A 25,634-nucleotide genomic window follows, 5' to 3' on the forward strand; every position below is an offset into this window, starting at 1 on the left:
ACAGACAGCAGGACAATTTTATTAAGTCCATAATATTGATTTATGATGTTTTTAAAGAAAAAACCTTTACAAATATAAGCACTCAGTGCATATGTTACCTGTGATCTTTGTCCCAGCCTTAGCGTCCTGAGGGACACCCACTCCATACTCATTTTCTCCAATAACTCTGAAATAATAGATAGCTCCCTCCTGTAGGTCTTCCACCTTGTAAGTCAGAGTGTGGCAGTTGCCAGTCACAGACACCCAGGCTTTCTTACTGGCCTCACGTTTTTCAACATGGTAGGCCTTTACTGCATCACCACCATCATTCTCTGGAGGATCCCAAGTGAGGGTTGCAGAATCCCTGGTCACTGAAGTTACTTTAACGTTCACTGGGGGTCCTGGAGAGTCAAGTACTTTGACAACCACAGGCAACGTTGCTTTTCCTAGTGGTGATTCAATTGTGACAGTGTATTCTCCAGAGTCATTTCTAGTTGACTTCTCAATAGTCAATGAAGTGCTGGATTCTGTTGATTCAATGGTTCCTCTGACTTTCAGATCAACACCCTCCTTAGCCCATGTCACTGATGGCAAAGGGTTTCCCTTGAATGGCACATTAAGAGTAAATGCTGTACCATGCTTAACAGAGAGCACTTTACGCATCTCAATGTCAACATCAAATGATGGTTCTGCAGTTCTGTCCTTTGCGGCAGATGGATTTGAATATGGACTACGCACACTGCTGCCAACTTTATTGATTGCTTTAACACAGAATTCATATTCTGCATCTGTCTTCAATCCAGTGATGGTGAATTCTAAGCTCTTTGTAAGAGGGATGGCCTCAACCCATCTTGCTAGTTCTTCAGGTGACTCAAGTACCTCCTCTTCCTCCTCATATTCTTCTTCTTCCTCTGGTTTCTGGATGTAGTCTCTGTATTCTACACTGTATCCAAGGATAGGAGCACCACCATCATCTGTTGGTGGTTTCCAGACAATAGACACGGTGTCTTTGGTTGAATTCACAATCTTTGGCTTGGTTGGACGAGAAGGAATGACCAGAGGATCTACTGCTCTGAATGTTGCAGATGGTTCACTCGGTGGACTCAAACCAGCTGCATTTTCAGCATAAACTCGGAAGTCATATTCACAACCCTTGCGGAGTTTAGTTACTACTGTGGTAAATTCAGGAACTGGATCTCTGTTCACACGGACCCAACGCATGCTTGTTTTCTCACGCCGCTCAATCACATATCCAGTAATGGGACTGCCTCCATCATTGGCTGGCTTGCACCAGGTGAGGGTCATTGAGTCTCCAGTTATAGTAGTGACATCAACACTAGCTGGAGCAGTGGCAAAGGTGTATGGATTTGTAACCTTTATAACATCACTCTCCAGAGCTTCACCAACACCATGCTTGTTAATAGCAAGAACCCTAAAGATATAGTCATTGTCCTTGAGCAGACCTGTGACTTTAAAGAATGTTTTTGTGACATCTGCCTTCACCAGTGTCCATGACAGCCGACTGGTCTCACGTTTTTCAACAACATAATGAGTGATGTCTGCACCACCAGATTCCTGAGGTGGACCCCAAGACAGAGTGCACTCTGCTGCTGTGATACCTGTAATCTGAAGTGGTCCTGCTGAGGGTCCTGGCCTATCTAGAATCACACAGTTTATTGGCATGGTAACTGTTCCACCAATATTTTGTAAAGTCAGGGCATACTGTCCAGAATCTCTTCTGATACAATCCTTCATAGTGAGACACGTGCTGGTGTCTGTTGAAACAATTTGAATTCTAGCTCTTAGCTCGATTTCTTTGCCATTCTTGGTCCATGAAATGACAGGAGCAGGACGTCCCGCAAGATCCGCATTAATCTTTAGAGTTTCTCCGGCTTTCACAAACACGGTCTCTCTGAACTTCACATCAATCATGATGCGTGGTGGCTCCACATCATCTTTAATAGTGATGGGACCAGTATTGTCTGATGGTATACTAAACAGTCCAGCTGCATTCTTTGCAATGACACGGAAATCATACTGGCTGTTCTCTGTAAGGCCTGTCACATCATAATGGGTCTCAGGTACATTAGTGAAGTTGCACCTTGTCCATCGTCCTTCTGGAAGGTCTCTGCGTTCAATTGTGTAACCAGAAACCTTTGCTCCACCATCATATTCTGGTTTTTCCCAAGATAAGGAGACTGATGTTCTGGTGATTGCAATGATAATGGGTTTACCTGGAGGGTCACATGGATCTCTTGCTGCTACGGCTTCACAAGCCTTGCTACATTTACCAATACCAGCAATATTTTCAGCATATACACGGTATTCATACATCATGCCCTCTTCAATTCCAGTGACTTTGTACTCTGTATCTTTGATCATTCCTCTGTTCATCTTTGTCCAAAGAATGCTAGAACGCTCCTTCCTCTCCAGGTGGTAGCCCAGAACAGGACTACCACCATCACTAACTGGCTCATTCCAAGTCACCAGCATATAAGACTTGGTGGCCAGTTTCACTATGGGTGTAGAAGGAGGTCCGGGCTGTTTAAAATTGTACTGAGCAGTGATTCCAGGTGAATCCAGATAACTACTCTTTCCATAGCGGTTAACAGCATAAATACGAAACTGATACTCTGCTCCATGTGTAAGGCGGCCAGCTTTGAAAGCTGTTCTAGCAACATTACTTGCTATCATCTGCCATTCCTGTGTGTTTGTGTCTCTCTTCTCCACAATGTAGTTGCTGATGGAGCAGCCACCATCATATTCTGGTGGGGACCAGGAAAGGGAGATGCTGTCTGAAGTCACTGCATCCACCTTAATTCCTTTAGGTGGACCTGGCTTATCAAGGACAATGACTCCAATATCTGCTGTAACAGTTCCTGCTGTGTTTGCCAAAGTCATTTCATACTTCCCAACATGTTCCTTCTTAGCCTCTTTGATAATGATTTTGGATGAGGCTGCAGTGTTTAAGATAGAAACTGATGTGGTTTGCTTCAAAGGAAGGCCATCCTTCTTCCAGGACACAGCGGGCTTTGGTCTGCCTCTTATTGGAACCTCAAAAGTGAGGTCACCTCCAGCCTTCACAGTGTATGTGGTAAACAGCAAGTTGATAGATGGTTCAATAGCAACATCCTTTGCAACCACAGGTAAGCCAAGATCCTTTGGCTCACTCTTCCCCTTCTCATTGATTGCAACAACTCTGAATAAATAAGCTTCATTTGGAGTTAAATTAGGAATAGTTGCTTCCGGTACCTTAACTGTACATGCTGTGCCCCATTTATCCCCACTCTTAGGCTTAAATTCTACATTGTAGCACATTACTTTGCATCCACCATCATGAGCAGGTTTCTCCCAAGCCAGTGACACACTAGTCTTGGTCAAATCTACAAGGGTAACCTTGCTTGGTGGCAAAGGTACCTCAGCTACCTTTACTTCTTTGGTTTCGACCATCTGGCCTTGGCCATATTCATTAACAGCACAGATTCTGAAGTAGAAAATTCCACCTTCTGGCAGGTCTTCTACCTTAAATGAGTTTGCTGTACAGTTGCTGGTGACAGCAGCATAGGCCTTCCTAACAGACTCTCTCTTCTCTATGATGTAGTTTGTGATTTTAGAGCCACCATCAGTAAGTGGAGTATCCCAGGCAAGAGTCACTGAATCCTTCTTTAGCTCCTTCACGGTAAAGTTTTGTGGTGCACTTGGTGTATCCAAAATTCTCACTGCAACAATTGCAGATTTTTTCCCACTACTGTTTTCTAGTGTTAGTGAGTATTTGCCACTGTCAAAGCGATTAACATTGTCAATGACAAGCATGGTGAATGAACGAGTAGTATCAATTACAGCACGCTCTGTAAGGGTACTGTCAACTTTCTCCCATTTTACAGCAGGCTCAGGTCTTCCTCTGATGGTGACAAAGAGGCGTAGAGTCCCACCAGCACGGACAGATAGAACCTTTCTGAGTTCAGCATCAAGTTCTATCTCTGGTGCTTCTGCCCTGTCAGAAGTAACCACTGCGCCATGGACATTAGCAGCCTCCCCCACTCCTTCTGAATTTATTGCATAGACACGGAACTGGTACTCTCCACCCTCCTTCAAGTCTGTTATAGTTAATTTGGTGGCTTGAATGCCACTGGGTGGAGTGAACATTGTCCATTCTTTTTCAACGGGTGCTTCTACTGCTGGTGCTATCTCTGCCTCCTCTGTTGACTCAGGTACCGGTGTATACTCCCTCATTTCAACAATGTATCCCTTGATATAAGCACCGCCATCAAAGTCAGGTTTGCCCCAAGACAGAGAGACAGAGGACTTTGTGTAGTCTGTTACTTTAGGATGGTGCGGAGGCCCAGGTGGTCTTATGGCATCACATGCCCTGTAGAACAGGGACAGCTCACTGAAATCTCCCATTCCAACCTCATTCTCAGCAGCAACACGGAACTCATAGAAGTGATCTGTGCTCAGACCTGTGACTTTAAACTGAGCGTCTGTAAGCTTTTGTCTGTTGCATTTTGTCCACCGTACACTGTCTTTGTCACGTTTTTCAAGATGGTAGCCTTCAATTTCAGCTCCACCAGTCTGTTCAGGAGCTGTCCACGACAAAACTATAGAGTCCTTTGTGATCAGACTGGCTTCTGGAGTTCCAGGAGCGCTAGGAGGCTTGTAAGGATTGCGTGCAATAATGGGTTCACTTTCCAGATAGTCACCAATGCCATATTTGTTCACTGCTCTGACTCTGAAAATGTATTCATCTCCAGGAAGCAAATTTGTTACTTTATGGTACAGACCCTTGATGTCTGATGCAGCCACGGTCCAGGACAACCTGCTAGTCTCTCTCTTCTCCAGCACATAGTGAGTGATACTGGCTCCGCCATCTAGAGCTGGCTCAGACCAGGCAAGAATGCACCTGTCGGCCATGACTCCAGTAATCTTCATGGGTCCAGTGGGTGGACCTGGTTTATCAAGGACTTTAACTGTGATAGGGAACACTTTTGTACCACCCAGATTTTTGAGGATGAGGTCATAGTGGCCACTATCAAGCTTGGTTACATCCTTAATCGTCATTGCTGCACGTTTCTGTGTAGTTTTCACTTCGATGCGCAAAGCTTTGTCCATTTCCTTGCCCTCTTTCAGCCAGAGCACCTCAGGAATTGGTTTTCCATAGATGTCTGCATCCAGAAGCAGATTTTCTCCAGCATTTACAACAATAACATCTTTGTATTTAGGATCCATTGAGGCCCTTGGTGGTTCAATTTCATCAGTAGCAGTAATAGGTCCAGAGCTGTCAGATGGCTCGCTAAAGATGCCAGCTGCATTTCTTGCAATAACTCTAAATTCATATTGCTCATTTTCTGTTAGACCAGTGACAGTGTACTCAGTCTCAACTATATTGGTAAAGTTAGCTCTTACCCAGCGTCCATCAGGAGAGGCGAGGTCTTTCCTTTCCACAATATATCCATTCACTTTGCTACCACCATCATACTGAGGCTTAGTCCACTGAATCCTGATCTGGTTCTTAGAAATAGATACAGCTTCTGGGGTACCAGGAGGATCACATGGGTCGCGAGCAACAAAGGACTCGGATACTTTACTGCATCGGCCAATGCCAACAATATTTTCAGCATAAACTCTAAATTCATATCCAATACCCTCCTCAAGGTTAACGATCTTGAATTGTGTGTCTGTAATGAGAGTCTTGTTCAGTTTGCTCCATAGAATGCTGCTTCTTTCCTTGCTTTCCAAATGGTAGCCAATAACTGCACTTCCACCATCATTGACTGGCTCATTCCATTCAATGATCATCATTTCTTTAGTTGCATATTTCACATGTGGTGTTCCTGGAGGACCCGGTGGTTTGAATGGATATTGCACCACAATGGCCTTGGAATCCAGAGGCGCACCCTTTCCATATCTATTTTCAGCTATGATTCTGAACTGATATTCTGAACCTGTCTTCAGCTTGCTGACCTTAAAAGCTGTTCTAGCTAGCTGAGTGGTGACTGTTTGCCATGTTGTACTGGTTGTGTCTCTCTTTTCTACTATGTAATTCTTTACTTGGCATCCACCGGTGTACTCTGGGGGGTCCCAGGAGAGGTGGACAAAGGTGTTGCTCACTTCAACAATCTTGACTGGCCCTTTTGGTGGACCAGGCTTGTCGAGGATAATGACAGATACATCCTCTGCGGTTGTTCCAGTGGTGTTGGCTGCTGTAATTGTGTATTTGCCAAAGTCCTCCTTGCATGCCTCAGTAATTTCTATTCCCGTTGTTGTTTTAGTGGATATTATATTCATTCTTGATGTCACCTTCAAAGGCTGACCATCCTTGGCCCAGGTGACTTTAGGTTTTGGCTTGCCAAGAACAGGAAAATCTAACTTTAGATCCTTTCCAGCTAATACACTGTAAGTGTTGAATGGAATTTTGATGCTGGGCTCCATGGTCATGTCAGTGGCAATCACAGGTGCAGCAAGTGCTTTTGGCTCACTCTTTCCCTTTTCATTGTAAGCAATGATGCGGAATAGGTATTCTGTTCCAGCTGTAAGGCCTGTGACAGTACCTTCACATGTTTTTGTATTTGTTGCAACTCCCCACTTATCTGTACCCTTAGGTTGCATCTCAATTAGATAGCCAGCAATTCTGCTCCCTCCATCCTGCTCAGGTTTCTCCCAGGCCAGTGAGACACTGGATTTAGTGACATCATTGAGGAAGATCTTTCCAACAGGCAGTGGTACTTCAGAGGCCTTGGAGGCAGTCTTTGTTTCCACAGCCGGCCCAATTCCATATTCATTCTCAGCCATGACTCTAAAGTAGTACATAGCACCTTCAATCAAGTTCTCAACTTTGAATGTTGTTTTGGTGCATTTTGTGGACACATTTGCATATGCCTTTCTTGTTGATTCACGTTTGTCAATGACATAGTTCTTGATTTTGGCACCTCCATCAATCAATGGAGCATCCCAAGCAAGAGTGACAGAGTCCTTTCTGATTTCTTTAACAACAAGGTTCTGTGCGGCCCCAGGGGCATCCAGAATTTTAACTGAAATAACCTCAGACACAGTGCCACTGCTGTTAGTCAGTGTGAGGGTGTATTTTCCTGAGTCACTTCTGTCACATGAGTCAATAGACAACTGTGTGAAATTATGAGCTTTCTCAACCACTGGTTTTTCAGTCAGGTTTCCATCATCCTTAGTCCACTTTATCTCAGGTGTTGGTCTGCCCTTAAATGGAATATTGATTCTAACAGAGCCGCCTGCTTTCAGTACAATGCCCTTCCTCAGCTCAGAGTCAAGGTGGATCTCAGGTGGTTCGACCCTTTCTTCAGGCTTAGCTGTTCCAGACAGAACTGCCGGCTCGCCAACTCCCAATTTGTTCAGAGCACACACTTGAATCTTGTACTCCTGAGCCTCAGTAAGCTTTGTAATTTCATATTTGTTGACACGCAGGCCAGTTGGAGGAGTGACCATGGTCCATTCTTCCTCTTCAGCCTTGCAGACTTCAACAATATATCCTTGAATGACACTGCCACCATCAGACAGAGGTTTACCCCATGACACAGTAATAGAAGTCTTTGTTGAGTCAATCACATGCACATATCCTGGGGCTCCAGGTTTGTACTTGGGATCACAGGCCTTGTAGTATGAACTTGCAAGGCTTGGCTCTCCCACTCCAACTATGTTCTCAGCAGCCACTCGGAATTCATACTCATGGCCTGTGGTCAGGCCTGTAACTCTAAATGAGAGATCAGTGACCTTCTGTCTGTTGCATCTGGTCCATTTGATCCCGGTTCTATCCTTTTTCTCAATTATGTAATTTGTAATTTCACTGCCACCATCAGTCTCAGGGGCAGACCAAGAGATGGTCATACCATCATGGGCAATGTTAGATACATCCTCAATGTGAGGTGGACCAGGGAGAACAAATGGAGTTTTCATTATTACTGCACCAGACTCCAGTGGCTCACTTACACCATGACTATTAACTGCCATTACACGGAACATATACTCGTCACCTTCCAGTAATTTGGTAACTTTGTAGCATGTGGTGCCACAGTTGCTAGAAACAACAGTCCAAGCTAGACGACTTGTCTCCCTTCTTTCAATGATGTAATGTGTAATAGGACTACCTCCATCATGTAGAGGGGGGTGCCATACCAGTGTGCATCTATCTTCAGCGACTCCAGTGACATGGAGTGGTCCTTCACATGGGCTAGGTTTATCCAGTACCAAAACCTTAAATTGAACAGTCTCACTACCGGCTTCATTTTTCAGCTGGAGTGTATAAGTTCCACCATCAACTCTAATGGAGTCTTTAATGACAATCATTGCATGGTTTTCTGTGTTTCTGATCTCTAGTCGAAGTGTGTTTTCAACTGGTTTGTCATCTTTGAACCACTGGATTGTTGGCAGCGGCTTGCCACGTACATCAGCATCTAGCTTGAATGTCTCTCCAGCATTGACAATAATGGTCTTGGTGAATGCAGGATCAATGGAGAATTTGGGTGCCTCCACAGCATCACTTGCAGTTATAGGTCCACTGTTATATGATGGTTTGCTGACAGTGCCAACAGCATTTTTAGCAATGACTCTAAAGTCATACTGTGCATTTTCAGTCAGACCAGTCACTGTAAACTGGGTCTCAATCACATTAGTAAAATTTGCCTTTACCCACCTGCCCTCGGGCAGATCACGCTTTTCCACAATATAGCCAGTGATATTGCTTCCACCATCATATTCTGGTTTAGTCCACTGAATGACAATGGTGTCTTTGGTCACATGGATGGCCTCTGGTATTCCAGGAGGATCACATGGATCACGGGCAACACATCCCTCTGAGACTTTGCTGCTCCTTCCAATTCCAACAATATTTTCAGCATAAACCCTGTATTCATATTCAACACCCTCCTCCAAGGGGTAACTCTTGAAACTTGTCTCGTGGATGAGAGTCTTGTTGATCTTGACCCAGAGAATACTATTCCTCTCTTTCCTTTCAAGATGGTAGCCAAGAACAGGACTGCCTCCATCTGTGACAGGTTCATGCCACTCAACAATTTGGTGGTCCCTAGAGAGAGAAGAGATGAAAGGAGTGCCTGGAGGGCCTGGCTCTCTGTATGGGTACTGAGCAACTACAGCAGATGAATCCAGACCATGGCTTTTACCATAACGGTTCTGGGCAATGATCCTGAACTGGTACTCAGCTCCAGTCTTTAGTCTAGGTACTTTTATGGTGGTTCTGGCCCAGTTGATACTAACATTCTCCCATGTTGTAGTAGTCGTATCTCTTTTCTGTACAACGTAGTTTGAAATTTGGCATCCACCATTGTGTTTTGGTGGGTCCCATGATATAGTGACACTCTGTGTTGTGATTTCATCAAATCTCACAGGGCCACATGGAGGGCCAGGTTTGTCAAGTACAATGACTTCAATTGTTGTGTCCTTCTTTCCAGCTGAGTTGGCAACATTTATGCTGTACATACCACCATCATCGCCTGCTGCCTCTTTTATGCTTAGTGTTGTATGTGTTGGTGTATTGACAATATGGACTCTTGTAGTAAACTTCAACGGAGCGCCATCTTTAGTCCATGTGATGGTAGGTTTAGGACGTCCAAAGATAGGAATGTCAATGTTAATGTCTTTGCCCACATGAACACTGTAGCTGCTGAATTCTGGACGGACATCTGGCTCAAAGACCAAGTTTTTGGTCATCACTGGCCCGGAAAGGACTTTGGGATCACTCTTCCCTTTATCATTGACAGCTGTAATTCTGAAAAGATACTCCTCTCCTGGGTTCAAATTGGAGACTGTTGCTTCCATTGTCTTAAAAGTGTTTACAGCAGACCATTTCTCTTGACCCTTCAGCTGCACCTCAAGCAAGTACTGCATGATCCTGCTACCACCATCATACTCTGGCCTCTCCCAGGCCAGAGAGATGCTTGTTTTTGTCTGATCTGTAACAATTAAACTCTTTGGAGCCTGGGGCACTTCTGAGACCTTAAGAGGATCAACAGTTGCTGCAGGCAGACCAACACCATAAGCATTCTCTGCAAGTACACGGAAGTAGTAACTGCAGCCCTCCTGGAGTGGTTCGATCTGCCATGAAAGAGCATGACAATTTGTGACAACAGCTGCAAATGTTTTGCGTGTGCTTTCTCTTTTTTCAACAATGTAGTTTTTGATCTTGGATCCACCATCCAACAGAGGTGGTTCCCATTCCAATGTTACTGACTGGTTTGTAATTTCTTTCACTTTAAGATTAACAGGAGCACTAGGTGTGTCAAGGACGCGGACAACAACCAATGCAGATTTGGTTCCACTGGAATTCTCTGCAGAGACTGTGTATTTTCCACTGTCATTTCTGCTCATTTTATCAATCACAAGCAATGTATAACTGCTGGTTATCTCAACCTGAGCACTCTCTTTAAGGGGAGCTTCATCTTTGTCCCACTTTATAGTAGGTGTGGGCCTGCCTTTGATAGGAATGAAGAGTCTTAGGGACGCACCAGCTTTAATGGTAACAATTTTTCTTAGTTCTGGGTCAATGTCAAGGTCTGGCTCATCTGCTCTGTCCGTAGCAACAACAATTCCAGCAACATCAGCATGCTCACCAACTCCTACTTTGTTGATTGCATATACTCTAAACTTGTATGCCTGGTTTTCTTTCAGATTTGCAACTTCAAACTTAGTCTTCTTAACACCTGTAGCTGGTGTGCACATTATCCATTCTTCAACAACTGTGTCTGTGGCAGCTCCTTCAGCAGCAGGTGCTTCAGCAGTAGTAGTGCAGCACTCAATAATGTATCCCTGAATCTCACAGCCTCCATCAGAAATGGGTTTTCCCCATGACAGGAATACTGATGTTCTTGTAGTGTCTGTAACTCTTGGGTTATGTGGTGGGCCAGGCCTAAAGATAGGATCAAGAGCTTTGTAGAAAACAGTTGGGGAGCTTGGCTCACCAACACCAACAGAATTCTCAGCCGCAACTCTGAATTCATAATTGTGGCTTTCCAAAAGTCCTTTGACCTTAAAACTCAAATCAGTGACTGTTTGCCTATTGCACCTAGTCCATCTTACGCCTTCTTTGTCATGCTTCTCAATTATGTATCCAGTTACAGGACTGCCACCATCTTCAGAAGGAGCCTCCCAGGTAAGCACCATTGAATCCTTTTTAATATTTGAAACTTCTAAGTTCTTGGGCGATTCAGGTAGCATGTATGGATCCTTGATTATGACAGCAGGAGATTCAAGTGGTGCGCCTACTCCAAATTGGTTGACAGCACGGACTCTGAAGATGTACTCATTTCCCTCCAGGAGCTTAGTAACTTTTAGACAAATGTTCTCCACTTTTTGTTCAACTACAGTCCAGATTAGTCTGCTTGTCTCTCTTCTCTCCACAATGTAGTGACAGATCTTGCTGCCACCATCCTGCAATGGTGGTTTCCATGCAAGGCAGCATCTGTCTTTGGTTATTCCTGTGACAACAAGAGGCCCTTGTGGTTCTCCAGGTTTATCTAGAACAACAACATTGACCTGTACAGTCTTTTCTCCTCCAGGATTTTTCAGTAGCAAAATGTATTGCCCTCCATCAGACAGTTTAGCTTCTTTGACAGATATAAAAGCTTTGGTGGGTGTGTTCTTGATTTCCCTGTGAATTGTGTTGCCTAGTTCCTGCTCTCCCTTCATCCAGTGGATAGAGGGCAGTGGTTTTCCATGAACATCTGCATCAATTTTGAAGTTGTCGCCAGCACTGACCACAATATTCTGTGTATACTCTGGGTCAATGCTTATGCGCGGTGGCTCAATCTCATCTCTGGCAGTAATTGGACCAGTGCTGTAAGAAGGAATACTGAAAACACCAGCAGCATTTCTGGCAATGACACGAAACTCATACTGATTGCCCTCCACAAGTCCACTTGCTAAATATTCCGTCTCAATTATATTAGTAAAATTAGCCTTCAACCAACGACCCTCTGGAAGCTCCTTCTTTTCCACAATGTAGCCTGTAACCTTTGCACCACCATCATACTCAGGTTTGGTCCAAACAATAGTCACTGAGTCCTTAGTAATCTTTATTGCCTCTGGGGTGCCAGGTGGATCACAAGGATCTCTAGCAATATAGCCCTCCGACACTTTACTTGCTTTGCCTATTCCAACTATGTTTTCAGCATACACTCTGTATTCATACTCCATTCCTGGTTCTAGACCAGTGGTCTTAAAGGTTTGGTCTGTAATAAGAGATTTGTTTAGTTTGACCCAAAGGATGCTGTTCCTCTCTTTACGTTCAAGGTGGTAGCCCAAGATAGAACTTCCACCATCAATGACAGGTTCATTCCAGGTGACCACCATGCTATCTTTGGTGCAGACTGCAATGGATGGTGTACCTGGAGGGCCTGGGAGTTTATATGGGTATTGAGCCAAAATGCATGGTGATAGAAGAGCTGGACCTTTTCCATATCTGTTTTCTGCAGTAATTCTAAACTGATACTCAGAACCTGTTTTCAGCCTGCCTGCCTTAATTTTGGTCCTTGCTAGGTTGGAAGATACAACCATCCAGGCAGTTGTAGATGTGTCTCTCTTTTCTACAATATAGCTTTTGATGGTGCAACCACCATCATACTCTGGTGGATTCCAGGAGATGGTTACACTGTCAGAAGTGACTTCCTCTACCTTAACTGGACCACCTGGTTGGCCAGGTTTGTCAAGAACAACAATGCCAATATCTGCTTTAGTCTCTCCTGCTGTGTTGGTAAGAGTAATAATGTAGTGTCCAACATCATCTTTAGTAGCTTCTTTTATAGTGAGGTTCAGCATTGTGTCTGTAGCACCAAAGTTTACTCTGCTAGTTCTCTTAAGAGGGAGACCATCCTTTACCCATGAAACTGTTGCTTTGGGGCGTGCAATATAAGGAACCTCCACTTTCAAGTCTTCTCCTGCCAACACAGTAAATGTGTTGAACAACATTTTGACAGCAGGTGCAATAACAAGGTCTTTTACAATCACAGGGACTCCAATCTGACGTGGATCACTTGTTCCTTTTTCATTTCTTGCAGCAACACGGAACATATATTCTTCACCTGCATTTAGTCCACTAATAGTAGCTTCTGTTTCTTTTACGATCAGTGCTTGGGTCCACTTGTCAGCACCCTTAGGCAGGATCTCAACAACATAACAGCCCACTCTACTGCCACCATCATGCTCTGGCTTCTCCCAGGAGAGAGTGACACTGTTTTTGGTAACATCCTTAAGAGTGATTTTGCCAGGAGGCTGTGGTTTCTCTGACACCTTAACTGATTCACCAGTCTCAATGGGCAAGCCGATGCCATACTCATTCTCCGCTAAAACTCTAAAGTAATAGTTGCATCCTTCCAGGAGCTGGTCAACAGTGAAGGTGGTTTGATAGCAGAGAGCATTGACTGTGGCATATGCTTTTCTTGTAGACTCACGTTTTTCAACAACATAATTCTTAATTTTAACTCCACCATCATTCACTGGTGGATCCCAAGTCAGAGTCACAGCATCCTTTGTCACAGCAGTAATTTTCAGATTCTGTGGGGCACTTGGTGTATCAAGCACTCTGACTTGTACTGTAACTGTCTTGGAGCCAGAGCTGTTCTCAACAGTAAGATTATACTTTCCACTGTCAAATCGGTTGACATTTTCAATTATCAGTGATGTGTATGATGTTGTGCTGTCAATGATTGCCCTCTCAACTGGTTCCCCATCTCCTTTGGTCCATTTTACCTGAGGGGGTGGTCTGCCTCTGATAGGCACAAACAGTCTAAGTGAACAGCAAGCTCTAAGCCTGACAACTGACCGAAGTTCCGCATCCAAATCAATCTCAGGAGGGAGAAGCCTGTCCTCTGCCTTTGGATTACCAGGTACAGATGCTGCCTCTCCAATTCCTTCACTATTGACAGCAGAGATGTGAATCTTGTACTCTTGATTCTCCTTCAGGTTAACAATGGTGAATGAGGTAGCAGGAAGACCTTCCTTGGGTGTCACAATGGTCCATTCCTCTTCTTCCTTCTTTTCAGATGGGATGCATGTTTCTACAATGTAGCCCATTATTTCACAGCCACCATCAAATGCAGGTTTGTTCCAAGCCACAGTAATTGAAGACTTGGTTGTATCCAAGATTCTGGGGTTGCATGGAGCTTCAGGCTTGTATAGTCCATCAGTAGCCTTGTAGAATGGACTAGACACACTTGGTACACTCAATCCGGCAGCATTCTCAGCAATAATTCTGAATTCATATTCATGTCCAACAACAAGACCTGTTGCCTTGAACTGCAGATCTTTGACTTTCCTCTTGTTACACTTGACCCAACGGAGGCCCATTCTATCTTTTCTTTCAATATGGTAGGTGGTGATGGGAGTTCCACCATCACTCTTAGGTGCTTGCCACATGACAACCATTGAGTCTTTAGTGATAGCTGTCACCTCAGCATTCTCAGGAGGATCTGGAATCACATATGGGTTGTCTGCAATAGTGGGTTGTGATTCAAGCGATTCGCCAATTCCATATTTGTTAACTGCCATTACTCTAAAAATGTATTCGTTTCCTTTGAGCAGCTTAGTAACCTTGTATTGTGTATCTTGGAGGTCTGAAACAACACTGGTCCAAACCAGTCTGCTTGATTCACGCTTCTCAATCACATATCCTTCAATCTTGGAACCACCATCATCTGCAGGTGGAGCCCAGGAGAGTGCACAGTTCTCAGCTGTGACATCAGTTACCTTAAGAGGTCCAACTGGTGGTCCTGGTCTGTCAAGCACTTTAACATTAAAAATGTGCTTTGCAAATCCACCAACATTAGTGGCAGTCAAAATGAATTCACCTCCATCTGGCCTTATAGAGTCCTTGTTGGTTAGAGTAGTTGTCAGTTCAGTGAACCTAACTTCCAGTTTCATTGTATTCTCAACCTCCTTTCCATTTTTGGTCCAAACCATAGATGGTGTTGGTTGACCAGCAATATCAGCTTCAAGCTTGAATGACTCTCCTGCCTTTAGTAGAACAACATCCCTAAAGATGGCATCTACCATAATGCGTGGTTCGATAATGTCATCTTTGCAGATAATAGGATCTGAAGGCTCAGAAGGTATGCTCACTGCACCTGCTGAGTTTCTGGCTATGATACGGAACTCATATGAGGCATCTTGAGTTAGTCCACTAACAGTGAACGTTGTTTCAATTATGTTGGTAAAGTTGGCTCTCATCCAGCGACCAGCAGGCAGTTCTCTCTTCTCCACAATGTAGCCGGTGATTTTGAACCCACCATCATACTCAGGCTTTGTCCACTGAATAGTAATGGCATTCTTGTTGACAGATATTGGCACAGGCTGACCTGGTGGGTCAACAGGGTCCAAGGCCAATATCGGTTCTGAGGCCTTGCTGGGTTTACCAATTCCAGCCATGTTTTCAGCCATGACACGAAACTCATAAGCAACTCCATCTTCAAGTCCAGAGGATTTAAAGATATTTCCTTTTACAAGACCCTTGCTAATCCTATACCACATTATGCTGGTTCTTTCTTTCCTCTCAACATGGTAGCCAATGACTTCATTTCCACCATCATTCACAGGCTCATTCCAGCCAATTGTTATTGAGTTTTTGGTAAATGCAACAACGTTAGGAGTACCTGGAGGACCAGGGACTTTGAATGGATAGGCAGCCACCACTGTCTCTGAAGTAATAGGAGGTCCAACACCATATCTGTTCTTAGCCTTTATTCTGAACTGATACTCTGATCCAGTAGTTAACCGGATGGCTTTAAACATTGTGCGGATGACGGTAGACGACAACTCAGTCCATGTTTGAGAAGTGGTGTCTCGTATTTCAATGACATAGTTGTTGATGGGAACCCCTCCATCATTCTCAGGAGCGTCCCATGAAAAGATACAATAAGTACGAGATATTTCCACAATCTTAACGGGTCCTTTGGGTGGACCAGGTACATCATGAACTTTCAGAGTGATGCTGTCTGTCACAGATCCAACAATGTTCTTTCCTGTCATGGTGTATACACCACTGTCAGCTCTGGTGCACTCACTGATGCTGATAATGACTGTAGCAGCAGTAGTTTCTACATTGGTCCTCTGTGTGAGTTTCAGGGCTGCGCCATCCTTCTGCCAAGAGACAGTTGGTCTAGGACGTCCCATAACTGGAATTTCAACCTTGATATCATCTCCTGCCTTGGCAATAACAGTCTTGTGACAAACTCCACGCAGGTCAAACTCTGGCAAAGAAGTAGAGTCCTTGACAACAATGGGTTTGCTCTCCTTTGGAATACTCCTACCTGAGTGATTGACAGCCATTACATGGAAAATGTACTCCTCATTCTCATTGAGATTCTTCACAGTGAAATCCATGTTCTTGACCGTCGTAATATGAGACCACTGATCAGTTCCCTTCTTCTGGGCTTCCAGGACATATCCTGTAATTCTGCTTCCACCGTCATGCTTAGGTTTGGTCCAAGCCAGGCTGATAGAGTTCTTGGTGATATCAGTAGGAATAATGCTCTCTGGAGAGCTTGGTGTCTGGGATGCACGAATTGGATCAGAAGTTTCAACCGCCTCACCGATACCATACTCATTCTCAGCAGACACTCTGAAATAGTACTCACAACCTTCACCCAGGTCACAAATTCTGACTGAAGTAGTTGGGCACTTTGTAACAACAGTAGCAAAAGCCTTGCGTGTTGATTCTCTTTTCTCAATGATATAGTTTGTGATCTTTGCACCACCATCAATGAGAGGCATTTCCCACTGAAGCGTAATGCTTTCTTTGTCAATCTTGATTGGTTTTAGGTTAAGCGGAGGCCCAGGTGAATCCAGAACTCTCACGTGTATGTCAGCACTCTTCTTTCCAGCTGAGTTTTCGAGGGTAAGCTCATATTTGCCTGCATCAATTCTTGAACTCTCAGGAATGATCAGCATCGTAAATGATTCAGTGCTGTCAATGACTGCACGTGGAACAGGCCCGCCTTCCTTGGTCCAGGTGACAGTAGGTGTAGGACGTCCCTTGATTGGCACAAAAAGGCGAATGGAGCAGCCAGCTCTGACAACAAGAGTTCTTCTGAGCTCAACATCAAGCTCCATTCCAGGTTCAGCTGCATGCTCCACAATCTCAGTGAATTCCTTAGTTTCGGCAGGTTCTCCCACTCCTTTAGCATTCACAGCACTAATTCTGAAGCAGTATTTTGCACCAGTGTCTAGTTCAGGAACAACAAATTCTGTGATCCTAAGTGGAGATGATGGGGTATCCTTAACCCATTCTTCTGTTCCTTCTTTTTTGTGCTCAATGACATATCCAGTAACTTCCAGTCCACCATTATGAAGAGGTTTTCCCCAGTTCAGAGTGGCAGTGGTTTTGGTTGTGTCTGTAACTCTTGGATTGACTGGAGGTCCAGGTGGATCTATAAGATATAAAAGAGGAAATTATTATTATTATAATTAATAAAATAAATCTAGAATTTTACACAAAAAAATCCCAAAGCTGTTGTTATATTGTTGAAATATTATGTCAGAGTCTGGTAGCCTTTTGCTTTTCACATCTATTTACTTACAGGCAACAACTATTGTCCTGACAACCATCGATGGTTCACTTGGCTCACCAAACCCAGCTCTGTTCTCAGCAAGAACACGAAACTCGTACTCCACATCCTCAGTGAGACCTGTGACTTCAAAGCTGAGTTCAGTGATGGATTTCTTGGATGCTCTGACCCATCTCATGCCTTTTTTCTCTTTCTTTTCAACACAATAACCTATGATGTCGCTTCCTCCATCTTCAGTTGGTCTTCTCCAGGTCACAGTGGCTGAATGTCCATCGACTTTTTCAACCTCTGGTTTGGAAGGTGGACCAGGTGGACCTATGTGGATCCATAAAAGAAATATATTGATGAATCCAAATATTTAGCATTCTTCTTCCAGATATACTGTAGAACAAAAATAAATGATACATACCAAATCTATCTACCATTTTAACTGCCTCAGAGTGTGATGGCTCACTGGCACCATACTGGTTAACAGCAGAGACTCTGAAGAAGTATTCATTGCCCTGGATGAGTTTGTTGGCCACATAGTGACAATCAATAATGTTATCTTCTAGGATAGTCCAGAGCAAACGGCTGGTCTCCCTCTTCTCCAGGGTGTAATACTTGATAGGAGAGCCTCCGTCTTCAGTAGGAGCTGTCCATGTAAGAGTCACTTTTTCTGAGGATACACCACTGCACTCAATGGGTCCAGGAGCACCAGGAACATCCAGAACTTTGACCTTCACAGTTTCCTCCTTTACACCAAAGGGATTACTGGCAGTGATTATGTAGTCTCCAGAGTCCTTCCTGCTAGCATATTTGACCGACAAAGTGGAGGATGTGGCAGTGGTCTCAATTTGAACAAGATCTGAGGGTTTAAAGTACTTTCCTCCCTTTGACCAGCAGGAGGTTGGTGCAGGTTTCCCTAAAATGCTTGTGGCAGTGATGACGATAGTATCGCCAGCTCGGACAGTCAAGCCTTCCATCACCTGAGCATCAATTATAATGGTTGGCGCAGCTGATGGAGGACAAATGGAAATTTTTATTTTTATCATGCTGCCTGAAAACATTCAGAATGGTTTTAATATAGATTTATATCTCATCTTACCATATTCATCTGTGCAGATAATGGTATCTGTCTGCTCAGAGGGTGGACTGAGAGCGCCCGCAGCATTCTTTGCCCGAATTCTGAACTCGTATTTGCAGCCCTCTTGCAATTTAGTGACAGTGAATGCAGGTTCCACAACATTCACATTGTTTGCCTTTACCCAGATTTTAGAAGGCAGGTCTCTTTTCTCAATAATGTAGCCCGTCAGTCGGTGGCCACCGTCAAACTGAGGTTCAGTCCACTGGAGGGTCACAGTGCTCCTTGTAATGCTGATCACATCTGGTTTACCAGGTGCATCTAGCGGTATAGATATGACAATAATGAATGTATTGTTTTATATTTGAAAATCATTTTTGTAAAGATGTTTGTAATTTTTTCTTTTACTTACCAACGGGGTTCAGGGCCACCTGTGGATCAGTGGGGGCACTTGGTCTACCAATTCCAGCCAAATTAATTGCCATCACTCTGAACTCATACTCCAGACCTTCAGTCAGCCCAGTGACTTTATGTTCTCTCATCTTCAAGGCAGCTGGGCTTGCCCTCTTCCACAACATACTGTTTCTCTCCTTGAACTCAACATGATAGCCTGCACATATTACCAAAGCAAAATAAACCAAAGTTGACATATAAAATGTATCAAGAATATCGGGACAGAATAGCATAGTTGTTGATAGTTCAATTAAATTCAGTTTTATTTATGTAACCCAAAATAACAACAACAGTCATCTGAAGGCACGTAAAGACCCTACAGTTATACAGAGAAACCTCGACAATCAGACGATCCCCGTTCAGGGGAATCATGCTCAGGGAGGAGCGGCCATCTGCAACCGGTTTTGTGTTAGGAAAAGAAGACAGGGCAAAAGACATGCTGTGGAATTGAGCCAGAGAGGAGGTTGGTGAAATGTTAAAGCAGACCATACCTGTAATAGGAGATCCTCCAGTCTTCCTTGGATCAGTCCAGGCAAGATAAGCTGAATCATGGCGCATGCTCATAATCTGAGGAGGAGCAGGAGCATCAGGAACATCTGTACAAAAATAGTGATGAAGAGTGATTAGCAGTCCAAAAAGACAAATAAATATTGAATAACAACACAATTCAGCCTTTGAAATAGTATACAGTACTTACTGAATGGATGTTTGGCTACAATCGGCTCAGATTTGAGTCCTTCGCCGACCCCATACTTGTTCTCGGCACATACTCTGAAGATGTATTCTGTGCCCTCATGAAGACCAGTTACTCTCATGGCGTTGGTCTCCACAACAGAGGACACAGTCACCCACATGTTTGTGATGGAGTCCCTCTTTTCCAGGATATAGTTGGTAATTTCAGAGCCACCATCATCCTTGGGAGGACCCCACTTTAGTGTGGCACCATCAGCAGCAACATCTTTGAACTTTACTGGTCCTCCAGGAATGCCAGGTTTACCCACCACCCTAATAAGGAAAAAGGATAATTTTGACATTTTTTATGTGTAGACACTGTTGTATGGATATGGTGAAATTCATTTTGAGGAAAATACCCTTTAAATGCCATTACATGATCCTTACCTGACAAAGATGGTGGACTCTTTGCTTCCAGCACTGTTTCTCAGCGTGATGGTGTATTTGGAAGCATCAGTCCTTTGGCAGTCCCTGATGAGGAGGGTGGTGTTAACTGCTGAGGACTCTGCACACACTCGGCCAGTGTCTGTCAGGTCTTCATCATCTCCCTTCTTCCAGGTTACCTTGGGTGTAGGCTTGCCAATAATTGGGATCTTCAGGCGGACGGTACTGCCTTCCTTGGCAATGTAGCACATGTTGGGCAACTCCCTCAAGTCACAACTGGGAAGAACTTTATAGGAAAGGAGCAACTACTTAATATATCCATATTTAAAGACTTTATGTGCTTACTTATTAAGTTATTTGTCTGAATGTTTCATAAAAGGGGATACTTACTGATCTGGTCCTTGGCAACCACTTTCAGCTCCTTGGGAGCACTCTCTCCTGTGTCATTCACAGCTTTGACTCTGTAGGTATACTCTCTATCCTCCACCAGGTCCTTGGCACTGTACTGCATATTCTTAGACCTCATTAGCTCCTTGTATTTATCCTCACCATTGAGAACCTCAAGTACATAACAGATGATGCGACTACCACCATCAGTGAGGGGTTTCTTCCAGCTTAAAGTGCAAGAATCCTTGGTAACCAGCAGGGTCTTGAAGTCCATGACAGGCCCAGGCTCCTCTGTAAAATTAAATGTAATTAGTATGACAGTTGGAGAAACAAAATCCAAGTACATAACCTGTTATGATCCAACCCACCTGTTGCTCTGACTGAATCATCAGTCTCACAGAACTCTCCAGTACCCAGCTGGTTAACTGCTGCCACTCTGAAGCAGTAGGACCGCCCAGCATCTAGGTCTGGAACCTTGAATGATGTCTTATTGCAGTTGGTGGAAACGGTAGACCAAGCCTTCCTCTCAGTGTCACGCTTCTGTACTATGTAGTGGGTAATTTCAAAGCCACCGTCAATCAGAGGAGCATCCCAGTAGATGGAGGCACTATCCTTACATGTGTCCTTCACCATTAGATTAACTGGTGGTCCAGGAGTGTCTGGAAAGATAAAACAACACTTCATACTAATGTTTTTGTTTTTTGTTTTTTTGTAAAATTGAACTAATCAAGAAAATAAGACTAACCATTAGTGACTAATATCAATCTGACTTGACTATAGTCACTGCAAAATATTAATGCATTTGTTTAGTGAAATAACTTCCTGTACTGACCAAAAACTTTGACAACGATGGTATACATCTTCATGCCAGCTAAGCTGTCCAAGCTCAGAATGTATTTGCCAGCATCATATCTGTTCACTTTCTCCACCATCACCATGGTGTCAACATGGGTGGATTTGATGATGATGCCCTGACGGTCTTTAATGTTAGTGTTCATCTTTGCCCAAGTTATCTTGGGAGTGGGACGACCCTTGATGGTGGCATGCAGTCTCATGGTGGCACCAGCACGTAGCTCCAGGCCATCCTTCAGCTTTGCACTCAGTTCTGCCTCAGGAGCAACTGTACAAACACAGAGAGAGAATGATTTCATGAGTATGTTTAAGGAAAGTGTCTGCTTTATACAGGGAGTGCAGAATTATTAGGCAAATGAGTATTTTGTCCACATCATCCTCTTCATGCATGTTGTCTTACTCCAAGCTGTATAGGCTCGAAAGCCTACTACCAATTAAGCATATTAGGTGATGTGCATCTCTGTAATGAGAAGGGGTGTGGTCTAATGACATCAACACCCTATATCAGGTGTGCATAATTATTAGGCAACGTCCTTTCCTTTGGCAAAATGGGTCAAAAGAAGGACTTGACAGGCTCAGAAAAGTCAAAAATAGTGAGATATCTTGCAGAGGGATGCAGCAGTCTCAAAATTGCAAAGCTTCTGAAGCGTGATCATCGAACAATCAAGCGTTTCATTCAAAATAGTCAACAGGGTCGCAAGAAGCGTGTGGAAAAACCAAGGCGCAAAATAACTGCCCATGAACTGAGAAAAGTCAAGCGTGCAGCTGCCAAGATGCCACTTGCCACCAGTTTGGCCATATTTCAGAGCTGCAACATCACTGGAGTGCCCAAAAGCACAAGGTGTGCAATACTCAGAGACATGGCCAAGGTAAGAAAGGCTGAAAGACGACCACCACTGAACAAGACACACAAGCTGAAACGTCAAGACTGGGCCAAGAAATATCTCAAGACTGGTTTTTCTAAGGTTTTATGAACTGATGAAATGAGAGTGAGTCTTGATGGGCCAGATGGATGGGCCCGTGGCTGGATTGGTAAAGGGCAGAGAGCTCCAGTCCCACTCAGACGCCAGCAAGGTGGAGGTGGAGTACTGGTTTGGGCTGGTATCATCAAAGATGAGCTTGTGGGGCCTTTTCGGGTTGAGGATGGAGTCAAGCTCAACTCCCAGTCCTACTGCCAGTTTCTGGAAGACACCTTCTTCAAGCAGTGGTACAGGAAGAAGTCTGCATCCTTCAAGAAAAACATGATTTTCATGCAGGACAATGCTCCATCACACGCGTCCAAGTACTCCACAGCGTGGCTGCAAGAAAGGGTATAAAAGAAGAAAAACTAATGACATGGCCACCTTGTTCACCTGATCTGAACCCCATTGGGAACCTGTGGTCCATCATCAAATGTGAGATTTACAAGGAGGGAAAACAGTACACCTCTCTGAACAGTGTCTGGGAGGCTGTGGTTGCTGCTGCACGCAATGTTGATGGTGAACAGATCAAAACACTGACAGAATCCATGGATGGCAGGCTTTTGAGTGTCCTTGCAAAGAAAGGTGGCTATATTGGTCGCTGATATGTTTTTGTTTTGTTTTTGAATGTCAGAAATGTATATTTGTGAATGTGGAGATGTTATATTGGTTTCACTGGTAAAAATAAATCATTGAAATGGGTATATATTTGTTTTTTGTTAAGTTGCCTAATAATTCTGCACAGTAATAGTCACCTGCACACACAGATATCCCCCTAAAATAGCTAAAACTAAAAACAAACTAAAAACTACTTCCAAAAACATTCAGCTTTGATATTAATGAGTTTTTTGGGTTCATTGAGAACATGGTTGTTGTTCAATAATAACATTATTCCTCAAAAATACAACTTGCCTAATAATTCTGCACTCCCTGTATAACGTGAAGTCACAAAGTCTGAAATCCTGGTTGTTCTATTTTCATCTGTCTTGGTCATGATCCTCACAACTATGCGTAATCTGCCTTTGTCCAGGAGCAGTTATTTTTATGTTGTACTTAAATTATTTTGTAGATGTACTACTTAATCGTGGCGATCGGGGCTCAAAGAGTTGGGAGTTCGCCTTGTAATCGGAAGGTTGCCGGTTCGAGCCCCGGCTTGGACAGTCTCGGTCGTTGTGTCCTTGGGCAAGACACTTCACCCGTTGCCTACTGGTGGTGGTCAGAGGGCCCGGTGGCGCCAGTGTCCGGCAGCCTCGCCTCTGTCAGTGCGCCCCAGGGTGGCTGTGGCTACAATGTAGCTGCCATCACCAGTGTGTGAATGGGTGGATGACTGGTTGTGTAAAGCGCTTTGGGGTCCTTAGGGACTAGTAAAGCGCTATATAAATACAGGCCATTTACCATTTAATCACTGTTTGTCAGAATTAAAATATATGCAGCCTGAAAATACATACCAACGATGTCCTTGGCAACATGTTTCCCAGGGACTTCAACTGGTTCACTAAAGCCAATCTTGTTGACAGCAGTGATGCGGCACTGGTATTCTGACTTATGAATGAGGTTTTGAATGACGTAGTGGGTCTCCTGCAGGTTCCTTGGGACATTACAGCGGATCCAGTCTTTGGTGTCTGTCCTCTTGCACTCCACCAAGTATCCAATAATGGGGCTTCCACCATTGTTGGTGGGGGCAGTCCAGGCAAGACTGATGGTGCTGTGGGTGGTGTCAGTCACACTGGGATTCACAACAGGTCCAGGAGGAGCTAAAAAAGAGAAGATTGACCCAGTTTAGGTTATATATACATTTAAGTACATATAAGTTCAAGTAACACAGAAAGATCTATGCAGAGTTATCAGAGCTAATGAAGTTACGACTCACTAATAGGATTCTGTGCAACATTGCCAGAAGAAGGCTCGCTGGGTTTGCTGGGCCCAGCCACGTTGACAGCAATAACTCTAAACTCATACTCGACTCCCTCTGTGAGGCCTGTAACCTCCAGACTTCTTTCTGTCAGTGGCTTGCTATTTAACTTGGTCCAATTCATTTCCTTGGTCTCTTTCTTTTCCAACATGTAACCCAGGATAGTGGACTTTCCATCATCTGCAGGCTCCTTCCAGCTAACGGTCATACGGTCCTTGGTGACATTGGTGATCACTGGGGCTTCACAGGGGCCAGGGACAGCTGGAAGTGACACCAAAGGTACGACTTTAGATGTTATTTTTTTTAAAGGAAATTTTATATATGCCATTCAACATGGAAATGTTATGAAAAGAAGCTCTATATGATAACAGAATATTGTAATGATGTTAAGCTGGTTTGATGTAACTACTTGTCTCCTTATCTCACAGGTTTAGACCTAGTTTAAATTATTGATTGTTACAATTCTCCAATACCATAAATCCTTTCTGTGATATATGAACTCAGACAAAATTCTAGTAATGACTCACTGAATGGGTTCTTGGCGATGACAGGGCCGGTGATAAGAGGGTCTCCAACTCCCCACGTGTTCTCAGCGCGGATTCTGAACTGGTATTCATGACCTTCAATTAACTTTGCCACAGTGAACTCAAGGATGTCACCCTTGATTTTACCTGCAACCTGAGCCCATTCAGGTCTACTGGTTTCACGCTTGTCCAATATATAGTTGGTGACTGGGGCACCACCATCCTTAAGAGGAGGTTCCCAAGACAACTTGATGCTAGTGGCAAACACCTCAACACATTTGTAATTTGCAGGAGGACCAGGTACATCTGAAAAAACCAATCAGCTATTTGTGAAAATCATGTTGAAGTTAATGTAAAATGTAATATTAAACATTCTAACTCCAACTTGGATCTTTAGTTTCAACATATATTTTTTTTCCTCATAGAAAGTTAAAGATCTTACCTAGCACAATGACCTGGATCTCAGCACTCTTGGAGCCACTGGCATTCTCAGCCAAGATGGTGTATGTTCCTGTATGCTCCTTGGTGACACCTGTCATTTCCAGCTGAAAGTGATTTCTTTGGTGGGTAATAACCTGGCCTTCACCTGACTTCAGATTGTCGTCACCTCTCTTCCAGGTCACTCTGGGCATGGGCTTACCGAACACATCAGCCTCCAGGAGGATTGTAGTTCCAGCCTTCACCTTCAAACCCTTCTGCATCCTGGCATTGAGCTCCACCCTTGGAGGAACTATATTTAATGAAAAGGAGGTAAATGAACACTTAGCTCAAAACTGTCGTAGAAAGATGGTGTTGTCCTGACTATTATAGTAGGCTGACTAGTTTATCAGGCTATATGGTATTGTCAAAACT

At 44.0% G+C, this 25,634-nt stretch overlaps 1 protein-coding gene across 17 annotated transcripts in view; it reads right to left on the reverse strand.

Annotated features, from left to right (window-relative positions):
• Nucleotides 1-25,634, reverse strand: part of LOC146651703 (titin-like) — a 175,950-nt gene that overhangs the window by 27,218 nt on the left and 123,098 nt on the right. For all 17 annotated transcript variants that reach the window (XM_085384072.1, XM_085384056.1, XM_085384059.1 and 14 more), the window contains 15 exons: nt 25,225-25,512; nt 24,786-25,088; nt 24,217-24,519; nt 23,795-24,100; nt 21,368-21,655; nt 20,904-21,194; nt 20,539-20,826; nt 20,152-20,434; nt 19,730-20,037; nt 19,524-19,628; nt 18,992-19,189; nt 18,604-18,900; nt 17,926-18,513; nt 17,529-17,831; nt 99-17,378 (listed from right to left, as the gene is read on the reverse strand). In XM_085384072.1, the coding sequence (XP_085240198.1) occupies nt 99-17,378; nt 17,529-17,831; nt 17,926-18,513; nt 18,604-18,900; nt 18,992-19,189; nt 19,524-19,628; nt 19,730-20,037; nt 20,152-20,434; nt 20,539-20,826; nt 20,904-21,194; nt 21,368-21,655; nt 23,795-24,100; nt 24,217-24,519; nt 24,786-25,088; nt 25,225-25,512 (21,429 nt within the window). The remainder of the gene's footprint in view (nt 1-98; nt 17,379-17,528; nt 17,832-17,925; nt 18,514-18,603; nt 18,901-18,991; nt 19,190-19,523; nt 19,629-19,729; nt 20,038-20,151; nt 20,435-20,538; nt 20,827-20,903; nt 21,195-21,367; nt 21,656-23,794; nt 24,101-24,216; nt 24,520-24,785; nt 25,089-25,224; nt 25,513-25,634) is intronic.

Source organism: Rhamphochromis longiceps, linkage group LG16 (genome assembly GCF_057381845.1).
Source record: "Rhamphochromis longiceps isolate RC_006_pf linkage group LG16, R_longiceps_female_GT1.1, whole genome shotgun sequence".
In the NCBI taxonomy this organism is placed as follows: Eukaryota; Metazoa; Chordata; class Actinopteri; order Cichliformes; family Cichlidae; genus Rhamphochromis; species Rhamphochromis longiceps.